The 13,700-nt window shown below is 36.7% G+C and overlaps 5 protein-coding genes and 1 long non-coding RNA gene across 6 annotated transcripts in view; 5 read left to right on the top strand and 1 right to left on the bottom strand.

Annotated features, from left to right (window-relative positions):
* The first annotated feature begins 390 nt into the window (after window positions 1–390).
* On the top strand, window positions 391–1,360 carry LOC138128753 (protein takeout-like). Its single transcript, XM_069044931.1, has 4 exons — window positions 391–477; window positions 530–770; window positions 821–954; window positions 1,003–1,360. Exons 1-4 carry the CDS (start codon window positions 420–422, stop codon window positions 1,299–1,301), a joined length of 732 nt encoding a protein of 243 aa, XP_068901032.1. The 5' UTR covers window positions 391–419; the 3' UTR covers window positions 1,302–1,360.
* Window positions 1,361–2,375: 1,015 nt separating this feature from the next.
* On the top strand, window positions 2,376–3,355 carry LOC138128752 (protein takeout-like). The gene is made up of 4 exons (XM_069044930.1): window positions 2,376–2,454; window positions 2,506–2,746; window positions 2,795–2,928; window positions 2,977–3,355. The coding sequence occupies exons 1-4, from the start codon at window positions 2,397–2,399 to the stop codon at window positions 3,273–3,275; spliced, it is 732 nt and encodes a 243-aa protein (XP_068901031.1). The 5' UTR covers window positions 2,376–2,396; the 3' UTR covers window positions 3,276–3,355.
* A 945-nt stretch (window positions 3,356–4,300) lies between these two features.
* Window positions 4,301–5,270, top strand: LOC138128751 (protein takeout-like). The gene is made up of 4 exons (XM_069044929.1): window positions 4,301–4,420; window positions 4,472–4,712; window positions 4,761–4,894; window positions 4,943–5,270. The coding sequence occupies exons 1-4, from the start codon at window positions 4,363–4,365 to the stop codon at window positions 5,239–5,241; spliced, it is 732 nt and encodes a 243-aa protein (XP_068901030.1). The 5' UTR covers window positions 4,301–4,362; the 3' UTR covers window positions 5,242–5,270.
* Window positions 5,271–6,254: 984 nt separating this feature from the next.
* On the top strand, window positions 6,255–7,296 carry LOC138128750 (protein takeout-like). Its single transcript, XM_069044928.1, has 4 exons — window positions 6,255–6,400; window positions 6,453–6,693; window positions 6,745–6,878; window positions 6,927–7,296. The coding sequence occupies exons 1-4, from the start codon at window positions 6,340–6,342 to the stop codon at window positions 7,223–7,225; spliced, it is 735 nt and encodes a 244-aa protein (XP_068901029.1). The 5' UTR covers window positions 6,255–6,339; the 3' UTR covers window positions 7,226–7,296.
* Window positions 7,297–9,383: 2,087 nt separating this feature from the next.
* Window positions 9,384–13,700, bottom strand: part of LOC138129184 (uncharacterized) — a 36,507-nt gene continuing 32,190 nt past the window's right edge. Inside the window, exon 2 of the long non-coding RNA XR_011159136.1 lies at window positions 9,384–9,623. This is a non-coding gene — a long non-coding RNA (uncharacterized lncRNA). The remainder of the gene's footprint in view (window positions 9,624–13,700) is intronic.
* On the top strand, window positions 11,488–13,415 carry LOC138127964 (protein takeout-like). The gene is made up of 4 exons (XM_069044107.1): window positions 11,488–11,582; window positions 11,635–11,875; window positions 11,924–12,057; window positions 12,108–13,415. Exons 1-4 carry the CDS (start codon window positions 11,525–11,527, stop codon window positions 12,404–12,406), a joined length of 732 nt encoding a protein of 243 aa, XP_068900208.1. The 5' UTR covers window positions 11,488–11,524; the 3' UTR covers window positions 12,407–13,415.

Genomic DNA, 13,700 nt, shown 5'->3' with positions numbered 1-13,700 from the left:
GTGTGTCTTTGATTTCACATAAAAGTCGTCTCTATTATGAATTCACATAATGGATATTCTAAGTGGAACCACGCCTCATCTGTGAAGGAATTTATATTCAGTTTGTCGTTGTTATTCAGTGTTCCAAGAACCATCGACAGTATACAATATGCTTCGTTAGATCAGGTGGCAATAACTCATGGAACCCTTGAAGATTTTGTGGATGCGAATTCAATTTTTGTGTGACAAGTTTCGACAAATTAATTTCTTTAGAAAAATATCTCAAGTTCAAAGGTCTAGTTGTAGTAATTATAATATAGATTTATTGCAATCGCTGTCATAATCGTATCTGCGTCAACTAATAGAAAAAAAAAGAACTTGTTTCTTGGATATTGTACGCTATAAAAGTCTTTTCTTGCGTTGCACATTTCCATATAACAATGAAAGCTGCAATCATACTCTCTTTGTTTGTGTTGTCCTGTGCCGGCGTGAAACTCCGTAACTCCCTCCTCCACTCACTTTTCAAAATTCCACAGTTTCAAATTTGCAGCACCCAACTTCCAAAAATGCAATCGCAACCAACCTGATCTGAAAGAGTGCGTCTTGAGAGCCGTTCAAGATGGCGTTCCCCAGCTGACACGAGCTTACGACGAGGTGAACATCCCCAATGCGCACCCTCTGGAGGTGGCGGAGGTCGTGATCGGAGCGGGGACGGGGCCGGTGGCGGCCGAGCAAAAATTCAAACAGTGCAAGTTGGACGGTTTTCACGAGGTGAAAGTTGACAAGTTCGAGTGAGTCAGCGCCAATGAAAAAACATTCTTGCGTTGATGGTTTGTTACAGATTTGATTTAGAAAGGAAAACTCTCACAGTCGCTGGGACGTTTCCGGAGCTCAGCATAGCGTGTCAGTATGAGCTCGACGGGAAGATTTTGTTGCTGCCCATCAAGGGAACAGGGCCTGGTACACTTGTTCTGAGTGAGTAATCGTTTGTGTTTTGGGTCGTGGTGCAGGAGTGTTTTTCAGAAAATCTGAAAGTGTCTGGATTGTTTGATTACGAAGAGAAAATGAAGAAAGGGAAGACTTTCATTAAGTTTGTTTCGAGTAAAGTCAATGTCGATCCGGAGTTGGCTACGTTCAATTTTGAAAATTTGTTCGATGGTGACAAGCAGTTGGGGGACAACATCAATCGGGTGATCAATGACAACTGGAAAGAAGTCTTCGATGATGTCAAAAATGGCTACATCGATGTTGTCAACAGAATTCTTCTGCAACTGTTGAACAATTTCTTCTCCAAAGTGTCCTTGGAAGAAGCTTTCGACTGAAAGAAATCGACTTATTGAAAAATTGTTTACTTTTTTCTCAATAAAAACTGGCATTTGGACCCTTGTGTGTCTTTGATCTCCATAAAAATGAACAATGCACCCTTTCTCATTCTTGGACCGCAGGGAGAAGAAATAAAAGGATCTAGATTTCTCAGGACTCCACGACGATCGTGTAGGTTCTCCAAGACCGTCAGTCACCTTGGCCGTGAAATCCCTTAAACATCCTCGAGATTGTCATGCCTCGGCCGCAAGCGGCCTCGGCGACAATTTTTCTCTCGGCACGTTAAAAAATGATTTCGCGGCCTTGATATACTGTGTTATTGTGGAGTATTGTTTCGGATAGAATGCAAAATGATAAAATAATACAGAAAGGTTCTTGTTAAATATCAAGAATAAATTAACAAAACTGATTTGGTTTACTAATAAGGTGTTGTCGTTGATTGTTGCAAATTTGAATAAGAATCTGGACACGCGACATATCAGAATAGATTCCTGTGATGGCGGAAGTGTGTCATGAGCTCAATGGTACACATCTATTGTGATTTGTGAACGCACTCACTCCTTATTCCGTCGTAAAATTTTCTCTTCTCTCTTTTTATAATTCCAGCAAATAGCGCAGTGCAGAAGTGAGACGGCATCGATCATTCCTTATGAAATATTTTAATAACTGTTAGAACCTCTACTAAAGAAAAATTGTTTCTTTAATTATTATCTACTTTGTAAGAGTAGAATTTGTTAATCTTTTCAGTTTATTTTTCTTCTGTTTTGTTTGCCTTTTTATATTGTTTTTTCTATATTGTACAATTTGATTGTCTTTTAAAAGAGCCTTCGCAATCTCTCTTAGAATTAGTGGTTTTTTCAACAATTTTTTTAAATTTACAAAAAAATTAAATCAATGACAGGAAAAAAAAATAATGAAGATTTATTGTTCCACAGATTACATATCTACAAATTAGTTAAATTAATTTAACAAAAAATGGTCAAGCCTAAAACAGGTACAGTCTACGTCATTTAAAAAAAAAAATAAACCAGTTTTTTTTGTACACTTTTTATTGCTATAAAACAGTCTCTTTGTCACAAAATGATCATTTCAGAATGAGAGCTACATTAATAGTGTACCTGCTTATGGTGTCTTGTGCGTGCGTGAAATTACGTAATAATTCCAACACTTTTTTTTGAAAATTTTCAAATTTGCAATTTCTAGCATCAAATTTCCAAAAATGTTACCGCAACCAACCTGATTTGAACGAGTGCCTGTTGAAAGCCACCCAAAACGGCATTTCCCAGCTGACCAGAGCTTACGACGAGGTGAACATCCCCAACCTGCACCCTCTGGAGGTGTCGGAGGTCTCGATCGGAGCGGGGACGGGGCCGGTGGCGGTCGCCCAAGAATTTAAAGATTGCAAACTCGACGGTTTCCACAAGATGAAACTTGACAACGTCGAGTGAGTCAGCACAAAGGAAAAAATTCTTGTGTTGATGAGTTGTTCCAGATTTTATTTTAAAGGGAAGAGTCTCACAGTCGCTGGGACTTTTCCGGAGATCACGATAGAGTGCCAGTATGAGCTCGACGGGAAGGTTTTGTTGCTGCCCATCAAGGGAACAGGGCCTAGTACACTTGTTCTGAGTGAGTGATTGTTTGTGTTTCGGGTCGTGGTTCAGGAGTGTTTTTCAGAAAATCTGAAAGTCGCTGGAGTATTTGATTATGAAGAGAAAATGAGGAAAGGGAAGACTCATATCAACGTTGTGTCAAGTAATCTAACTATGGATCCGGAGTTGGTTTCGTACAATTTTGAAAATCTCTTCAATGGTGACAAGCAGTTGGGGGACAACATCAATCGAGTGCTTAATGACAACTGGAAAGAAGTTTTCGATGATGTCAAAGCTGATTACATTAAGGTTGTCGACAGAATTATTGTGCAATTGTTCAACAATTTCTTCTCCAAAGTGTCTCAGGAAGAAGCTTTGGACTGAAAGAAATCAATCTAGGCATAATTACGGTATTTTTCACAAGATACTTTTCTTTTTTCTCAATAAAACTGTATTTTACACCATTGCGTGTCTTTGATCTCAATAAAAATTAATAATAAAGGACCGATAATGAAAAAAATGGTGTTTGAAACTCTCTGTGTTATAGTTATTTACTTTCGTTCACGCGAATTAACGTTCAAGTGAACGAAAGCGAACTTACTCTCGACTGCTGTATTTGGTTTTGTTCGATACCTCCTTAGCAAGTGAGTGTGTAACTTTGTATTCAAAATTTTAAATGAAAATAAATCAAATTTTTGAACGGATTTGTTGCTATGGAAAAAAATAATTTGCAAAATATACAAATTTTTGTAACGTCAATAAAGTGGTTGTGTGCACGTTGTGGAAATTGTGGAAAGAGATGATGAAGAGTTGCATGTCCCTGATGATGTCTTGGAAGACAGGAAGAAGCAAGCGGCGCGAGGTAGCAAATGTTGCCTAGAAAATAAAAATTCGTTATTATATTATTTTACGAGCGGATGAAAACCAGTGAGTGAAAGACAGTGAGCGAAAGTGAAGTGAACGAAAGAGAAACCTTCACACACTGGTAACTATGGATACAGACTCAGTTTCTTTGGAGCTATCGAAGAAAGTAAATATTTTCGAATAAAAATCGAAAAAATATTTTAAGTAGGATAGGACAATGAAGATAATAAAGAAAAAAGCTAGAAGAGAAACACGCATTTGACAACATGGACCAAGACGAAATAAAAACATTACTAAAAAAAGAAATGTTAAAAGTCGTAAAGAAGAACCAAATAATAATTTGAGAGGGCACCTATTTGTAAAAAACTTAGAATTTGCAAAATATAAAAAGAACTAAATCAATCACAAGAAGATGACATAATAATAAAGTTTGTTGTTCCACGGATTACATATCTGCAAATTAGTTATAATAACTAAAAACAACCTTGTCAAGGCTCAACTGGTACATTCTAGGTCATTTTATAAAAAAAATAATAATAATAAACCAGTTTTTTTGTACGTGTTATTGGTATAAAAGAGCTTCTTTGCACAAAATTACCATTTCAGAATGAAAGCCACAATCATAGTGTGTCTATTCGCGGCGTCTTGTGCGGGCGTGAAATTACGTAATAATCCCAACACTTTATTTTGTAGATAATAAAATTTGCAATTTCCAGCGTCAAATTTCCAAAAATGTAACCGCAAACAACCTGATTTGAAAGAGTGCGTGTTGAAAGCCGCCCAAAATGGCATTTCCCAACTGACACGAGCTTACGACGAAGTGAACATCGCCAATGTGAATCCTGTGGAGGTGTCAGAGGTCACAATCGGTGCGGGGGCAGGGTCGGTGGCGGTCGAGCAAAAATTCAAAGAGTGCAAGTTGGACGGTTTCCACAAGATGAAAGTTGACAAGTTCGAGTGAGTCAGCGCCAATGAAAAACTTCTTGTGTTGATGGATTGTTACAGATTTGATTTTGAAGGGAAGACACTCACAGTCGTTGGGACTTTTCCGGAAATCACGAAAAAGTGTCAGTATGAGCTTGACGGGAAGGTTTTGTTGCTGCCGGTTAAGGGAACAGGGCCTAGTACAATCGTTCTGAGTAAGTGAGTTGTTCTGCTTTTGGTCGTGCTTCAGATGTATTTTGCAGAAAATCTGAAAGTGACTGTACTATTTGATTACCAAGAGAAAGTGAAGAAAGGGAAGACTTTTATCAATATTGTGTCAAGTAATCTCAAAATGGATCCGGAGTTTGTCTCGTACAATTTTGAAAATTTGTTCGATGGTGACAAGCAGTTGGGGGACAACATCAATCGAGTGCTCAATGACAACTGGAAAGAAGTCTTCGATGAAGTTAAAAATGACTACATTGAGGTTATCAACAAAATTCTTGTGCAATTGTTTAACAATTTCTTTTCCAAAGTGTCTTTGGAAGACGCTTTCGACTAAAAAAAAATAAACGTTATGTATTTTTTTGATATTGACGTACTGTCACAAACACTCTCCTAAACCCAACGTTTCCGTCTTGATTTTTGATACCAAAAATAATTTTTTTGTTCGACACTGTCAGAATTTGAGAATTTTCTCCTGTGTGAACGGATTTTCATAAATTTGACAACTTGTCAAAACGAAACGTCAAGCTAATTTTAAAGATTTTTAGCGATTTGGAGCCTTTAAGGGGCTCGTCGAACAAAAAAACGTTGTATTCAACTCGTTCTTGTGTAATTTGGGCTTTTTTTGGCACTCGTGTACTTTTAAAACTCTCGTTTCACTCGAGTTTTAAACTGGTCTGCGTAGTCAAAGATTTGCAAGAGGGCGTAACTATTAATACCCCGGACATGTTCAAAGTGAATACCGAGCGCCGTGGCTGAGCGCTTAGCGCGCCACGTTAGACTCGTGAGAATCGAGGTGCGAATCCCGCACCTGCGACTTGTGTTTTTCGGAGATTTTTCCACACCATCCATCTCCATTTGGGCAAGCTGGCCAGTATCTGGTTCAAGCACCTTCCGGATCGCCGCCACTCCTCGCCTAACCATCTCAATGTTCTGGCAGTGTGATTGTTAAAACGAGAAACACCTCAGCTGCTCTTTTTTGTTTGTCAGTCGTTACGTGGATAATAAATAAATTTAGAAATACATATTGTTATTGACGTAAATGCAGGTGGAAGGTTAAGAAAAAAGGAAAAATTGATTTATTTAATGTGATTGATTATTATTCATTTTATTATAATTTATTCAAGTTCGTGCGCTGATTGTTTATTAATAGACAAATAGAGAGAAAAGAATTATGTTTATATTTTGCAAAACTAATCAATGGAAAAACAGTTCATTCGAATGAAAAACTTGGGAAAAGTGCTCTCAGTTGTCCCTGATTAAAATGCATGAAAACTCATCCGAGGTTAAAATCGTAGGAACAAACCCAGACAGAACAGGTACCTACTTTGTTATTTCTCTCAAGAAAAAATAAAAACCTCCAAAAACGTCTGCCATAACAAGTCTGAGCTTATAAAGGTAGACAATCTGGCACGAAGGTTAGTCAGTCTCCAAGATGCAGACCGCGCCTCTTGTCTTTTTATCGTTCCTCGCTCTCACAGTCGCTGTGAAACTACGTAATTCGTCCACTTCCTCACTTTGTACGTTGTGTCACTATTCGTGTTTCAGCATCAAATTTTCAAAAGTGCAACCGAAAACAACCGGACTTGAAGGAATGCGTCTTGAGAGCCGTTCAAAACGCCGTTCCCCAACTGACACGAGCTTACGACGAGGTAAACATCCCCAATGTGCACCCTCTGGAGGTGGCGGAGGCCACGATCGGCGCAGGGTCAGGGTCGGTGGCGGTCGAGCAAAAATTCAAACAGTGCAAGCTGGACGGTTTCCACACCATGAAAATTGACAAGTTCGAGTGAGTCAGCGGTGCAAATGCAAAAAATCTTGTGTTAATGGATTGTTGCAGATTTGATTTTGAAGGGAAGACTCTCTCTGTCTCTGGGTATTTTCCCGAGATCAAGAAAGAGTGTCAGTATGAGCTTGACGGGAAGGTTTTGTTGCTGGCCGTTAAGGGAACAGGGCCCAGTACAGTGGTTCTGAGTAAGTAAGGTGTTCTGCTTTGGGTGGCGCTTCAGGTGTATTTTTCAGAAAATTTGAAAGTGACTGCATTGTTTAATTACGAAGAGAAAATGAAGAAAGGGAAGACGCATATCAAGATTATTTCAAGTAAGGTCAATTTGGATCCGGAGTTGGTTTCGTACAATTTTGAAAATCTCTTCAATGGTGACAAACAGTTGGGGGACAACATCAATCGAGTGCTCAATGACAACTGGAAAGAAGTCTTCGATGACGTCAAGGATGGCTACGTTGAGGTTATCAACAGAATTCTTGTGCAACTGTTAAACAATTTCTTTTCCAAAGTGTCTTTGGAAGAAGCTTTCGACTAAAAAGAAAACCTACTTTTGTGTAAATAAATATATATTTTCAATAAAATCATTGAAAGTGTTTACAATTAAAACTGTTATTTGGATTCTTGTGTGTCCTTGTTTTGTCTTCGATAAAATTGAATACATAATAAAACCTTGTAGACCACCTGAAATAAGTGAATAGGAATTGATGTTTAAAACTCTGTTTAATACATTATTTTATCAATTGATATAAATGAAGGTGTAATGATAAGAAAAAGAGATGAAACGTAGTTTTTTGAAAATGGAAAATTAGATTTATTATTGGTTTTATTATAATTTATTTAAGTACTGGTAGTTTTATGAAAATGGAATACATATTAGATTTATTAATATCGTGATTAATTATTCATTTTATGATAATCTATTTAAATACCGATCGTGCGCTGAAAATTGTTTATTAATAAAGAGATGACAGAAAAAAGTATGTTTATATTTTGCAAAACTAATGAATGGAAACAACAGTTCATTAGAATGGAAAACTACAAGTGCTCTCAGTTGTTCTTAATAAAATTGCATAAAAACTTGTCGGATTTTTTAAGCCTAGGAAAGAACCCAAACAAAACAATACAGAAAAAACACTTTGAAATTGTGTGCCATCTGCACAAGTCTGACGCTATAAAGTGGTACATACAAAGATGCAAATACAGGGTGTTATTGAAAGTTGTACAGATATTTTAAGCACGAGCTACTGGTTTCATGCAGAACTCGGAAAAAATATCTAAAAAATTCTATGTCAAAAAATAAAATGACATTTATTTTTTGGGCTACAATTGCTTTTAGTCTTCTACGTTGTCCAACAACCTCGTAGGTAACACCAATGCGGTTTTCTTGTTTTAAAGCATATTTCCTATAGGTTACTTCGCATTGGCGTACATTTTATAAAACATGATATACAGGGTGTATTTTTAAAATGTTCCGAAATTTTACCTACGAGGTTGTTTGATAACGTAGAAGACTAAAAGCAATTAAAAAAAATTGTAGCTCAAAAAATGAATGTCATTTTATTTTTTGACAGAATTTTTTAGATATTTTTTCCGAGTCAGCAGCGGTGGTTTAAAAGTGGTTTTTTGTTCGACACTGCCCGAATTTGAGAATTTTGATAAATGTCACAACTTGTCAAAACGAAACGTCAAGCTAATTTTAAAGATTTTAAGCGATTTGGAGCCTTTAATGGGCTTGTCGAACAAAACAACTTTGTATTCAACTCGTTCGTGTGTAAATTGGGCACTCGTAGACCCACTCATGCCAAACAAAGCCCAATTTACACACAAATTCGTTAAATAAACTATGGAAGTATGTACTGGCCCACCCCACCCCAGCGAAAAATCATTGCTACGCCCTTGTTTATCCCCTTTAAAGAGGTTGGTGTACAAGAAACCACCTTCACGAAAGTCCTTTCCGTCTTCTTTATTTCACAGATGTAAATAACGCAGTCTTTGTCAGATTTTCGTAAACACACATCATGTCTTTTTCCTATCGGCTATGTGCATGTCAACGAGTGGCGCCGCCTGGCGGGACGCGCTCGTATGATCGGTGCGCGAATTCAAACGCGATTTACGGAAAATATCGAGTTTATTTAATTATGTGTAGTTAAAAAAAATGGAAATTATAAATAAAAAATGATTGAACGGCCATAAATACCTGCCTTGCAAGCGAACCAATGGGTACTAGCCACTGCGTGCGCTGGTGTCGCCTAGATCTCTGATCCCGCCTACCTGCACACAGCCCATAATGGGTATCATCGTACCATCCAGGAAAATATTGTGACATGTGGAGTGCCCAGATTTTTTTTTTAATTTTCAGGGTTCAACCACAACACCTAATAAGTGAACCAAATCAGCACTTTTATTTATCCTTGAAAAATTTAAAAACAAAAACTTCGCTGTAAACTTTCACCATTTTGATTTCTATCAACTTATACCTACCTTTTTAACTCAGATTCTACTGCAGTACACTTTTAAAATGATTTTGGATTTGAACCATCTCTTACTTTTTTTCCTTTCTTCAACAGTTTCTAGATATTTATACTTGCTTCTTATTGTCATCCAAATATAATATGTTTCATGTTATTAATACTAACACAAATAAAAACAGAAGAGATCAGACTGCCAATTATCATCAGTGGAAACAAAAAAAAAATGTACAGTGGGGAGCACGGAATTTCGCACACCAATTTGTATGTCATTAAAAAAAACTATCTAGTCTAAGCTTTATGGTCATTATAATCAATCATGATTGATATATATATCATGGATATATGTTATCATGACTGATGTTTCACCTAAACTGTCACGAAACTGCCGCCAGTATCTCATTTTAATAAAATTATGTCAGTGAAATGTCCAATGTGTGCGAAATTCCGTGCTCGCCACTGTACCTAAATAATGTATTGCCAACGTTTTCTTAAAATAACTAATAAGATTCGTTCAGAAGACAATCAAATCGTAAAATATACAAAAACTATATCGAAAAGCAAGTACATATGTGTAGAAAAATATGACATTAAAAATAACCTTCGAAACTTAGCGGTTACTTCATTTCACTTTACCGACTATATTTTCCTTCTCTTTTTATAGATTTCAACATGTTTCCATTATTTTGTTTCATTTTTTTTGTTTTTCTACTCTCTTATTAGCTGTTTTCATCTAGGTATTATTCCACAACTCTCCACATTTAAAAATTCTACGATATGAAAATAAATAATACTCGTACTTTTATTTTTATTCTTATAATATTTTTTTTCTTACTTGTTCTACGATTATTTATTATTTACTGGAACTATCTATAAAAAGTTGATTCTTGTAACCAGGCGTCCTTTCCGACAACCATTTAATTCATAATTAGGTACTGCTTCATCTGTCGACAATGTATTTAATTTGTTGCGATTGTTTTTAAAGCTTTTACAACAGCTAAGAAATTATAAAAATTTAGACAAGTTGTTGCTTTTCTAGTGCCATTCAAATACTTACTTTTCACGATATTAGTGTTTAACCGAAACTAAAATATAAATGGGAAAAAATGTTTTACTTAAGACACTCAAAATTTGAATAATATACAGGGTGACTTTGATAGTTGTGCAGATATTTTTACCAGTGGTAGAACTCCACAATAGGTAACGATTGAGCCAACAATGCCTGTCGAAATATTGATATTTTTCGAGAAAAAGGGGCTACAAGTTTTTCAAAAAAAAATTTGGAACCCATTTGAATTTTATGAAAAAAATTAGTCAAAAAAAATCACAGTAGACTTCTTTGTTGTCATTTAATCAAGTTACTTTGACAAGAACCTCAATCTTGACTTCAATTTAAATCACAAATGACTCTCACCAACCTGGAGAAAATCGAGATGGTTTTGATCTATGGCGAACCCCGTGGACATTCAGAGCTAGCACGGCACATCTACGATGAAAGGTTTCCTCAAAGAATACTCCCAACGCGCGAACCTTTGTGAACGTTGTGCAGCATCTTCGAGATTTCGGGCGTTTCGAAATGAATAAGCGCGATCTTGGCCGCCAACCAGAAGATTGCATTTTTAGTTGCAGAAGAAGACATTCTTCACGAAATTGAAAACCAGCCACGAACTAGTACTCGGCGTCTTGCAAATCACCTGGGAGTTTTTCAGTTTGTGGTTTGGCTGCAAGTTCAAAACATCGCTCAAGAAATTCGTCAAAACAAAGGCATTCTGAATCGAGTTCGTCTCAAGCTTGCGTTGCAAACGATGGCAAGCATTTTGATCAACTTCTTTGGTGTTTCATTTTATACTTTTACTCACAATTACAGTCTTTTTACTTTGTTTTTGAGCCTTTGTTGTTCTCTGAATAAGTTGTAGTCATTATTTTATCATCACTTTACCAACTTTATCAAAGATTCATAATGAAACTCAAAAAAAATTTACGATAAAAATTAAACATAACCTCGAGTGACATAAAAACTTGACATTTTAGGTTGGTCGTACTTTAAAACTGCCCAAAATACCTAAGGATATAATATATTAGAGACATTAAAAGAATTATATTTTCGGATGAGTCGGAATGCGTCTGGGTTACCCATTAAGCCCAGCCACATTTCCACTATAATTTATAAAACCCCGATGAGTGTAGAGCGTAGGTGCAACAATTATAATACAATGTAATCTAATATGAATTTATTGCAATTGCTGTCATAAATTTATCTTCGTATTGACGCAGTAATACAAGAAGAAAAACTGGTTTATCGGATATTGTACCCAGAATCTTCGCTATAAAAGCTCTTTTCATGCGTTGCACAGTTCCACACCACAATGAAAACTACAATCATACTCTATTTGTTTGTGTTGTCCTGCGCGGGCGTGAAACTCCGTAACTCTCTCGTCCACTAACTTTCCAAAATTTCACAATTTCTAATTTGCAGCTGCCAACTTCCACAAATGCAACCGCAACCAACCCGATCTGAAAGAGTGCGTCTTGAGAGCCGTCCAAGACGGCCTTCCCCAACTGACTCGGTCCTTCGACGAGGTGAACCTCCCCAATTTACACCCTTTCCACATGTCGGAACTCACAATAGGAGCGGGGACGGGGCCGGTGGCGGTTGAACAAAAATTCCACAACTGCTCAGTGGACGGTTTCCACAGGATGAAAATTAAACAATTCGAGTGAGTAGAAAATGAGTGTGAAGAGTTTTGCATTTTGAATTGTTGCAGGCTCGATTTTGAAGAAAAACGTATCGCGTGCGCTGGGTCCTTTCCTGAGATCAAGCTGCAGTGTCAGTACGAGCTTGACGGGAAGGTCTTGTTGCTGCCCATCAAAGGAACAGGACCTTGTACCATCGTCATGAGTGAGTATCTCTTTGCGCGACGAGGAGTCAGTCCTAGCTCTTCTTTGCAGCAAATTTGCAACTCACAGCGTTGATTAACTATGAAGAAAGAAAGAATAGAGGGAAGACTTTTATTAAGGCACTGTCTAGTAAGGTGACCATCGATCCCGACATGATTTGGGTCAATTTTGAAAATCTCTTCAATGGTGACAAGCCTTTGGGGGACAACATCAATCAAGTCCTCAACGACAATTGGAAAGACCTGTTTGAAGATGTCAGAAAGGGATACACCCAGGCTTTTGACACAATTCTTAACCATCTACTGAACAATTTCTTTACGAAAGTGTCTCTGGAAGAAGCTTTCGACTAACCAGTGGCTTACCACTTATTGCTTGGATGTGGAACTAATTTAATTTCTTCTAACTGTGGTTCCTGGGGCAAATTTCGTTGGACTTAATGGGCAACTTTGACTTACTCTCTATTAACATCTTCATCATATCTTCATCGTCTGTTCAATCGATTTTGCATCCAAGAAGAACGTGCAGAACAGCAAGAGGAAGAAAGTGGATAATAAAAGGAGGTGCAGAAAATTTAAAATTAATCGATACAATATATTGCTAATAACAGTTATTGGTGACAAATCTATAGCAATTAAATTAATTATTAGTCATTAAAACGCTTCTCGAAGCTGTCTGAGGGTCGTTCAGTTGCAACAATTATTTCAAGCAAATAATCACATAACAGTGAAGAAATCAAATATTCACCCTGAGACTGAGGGTTTTATATTTGCAATACAAGATCGTGTTATCAATACAAGAAATTATAAAAAACACATATGCGGTTTACAATCGACCATCGATAAATGTAGGATGAAGGGGAAACCATTGAACACATCATTTCTTCTTGCACCGTTTTGGCTCAAAGCGAATATAAGAAACGTCATGATATATTCGCTAAAATTATACACACGAATTTAGCTGTTAAATTCAATTTATTAAAGGATACACAACCACATTACATTTATAAACCAGAAAGTTGTTAGGAAAATGACAATTACAAATTATATTTTGATCGCACAGTTTTAACTGACATTCACATTCAGCATAACAGACCAGACATTATTATTTTAAATAAACAACAAAAGCAAGCATATCTTTTAGAAATAGCTGTTCCCAATTCACATAATATAACACAGACATATAACACAAAAATTAATAAATATTTAGAGCTCTCCGTTGCTATGAGAAATCTTTGGAGTTTAGAAAAAAAATTCTATTTTACCACTTATAATTTCAGCAACGGGAATAGTACCGCAATCTCTTTTTAAAAATTTAAAAATTCTGGATTTAGGGAACACATTGGTAGTTGAAATTCAAAAAGGTATATTATTATACTCATGTCATATCGTGAGGAAGTTCCTTAACATTGACACAGAACATAATAAAACACAACAAAGTCAAAATGCGGAGGCGAGACGCCAGTAATTATGTTGATAAGCACTGCAGTATTACTTGATAGTAATATCCGTAATAGTGTATGTACTCCGGCAAAATTGCCGTGCCGCCGGGTGGCGGAGGGATAGTATGATGAATCAAATAAAATTATGTAAATATTTTGAAGCATTTTATTGCAGTTTTCTAGCTCTAGAATGCAATTTTAATGGA

The sequence above is a fragment of the Tenebrio molitor genome, chromosome 4 (assembly GCF_963966145.1).
Source record: "Tenebrio molitor chromosome 4, icTenMoli1.1, whole genome shotgun sequence".
NCBI lineage: Eukaryota > Metazoa > Arthropoda > Insecta > Coleoptera > Tenebrionidae > Tenebrio > Tenebrio molitor.
Note: the sequence above shows the minus strand (reverse complement) of the source record. Positions and strands in the feature narration are given on the sequence as shown.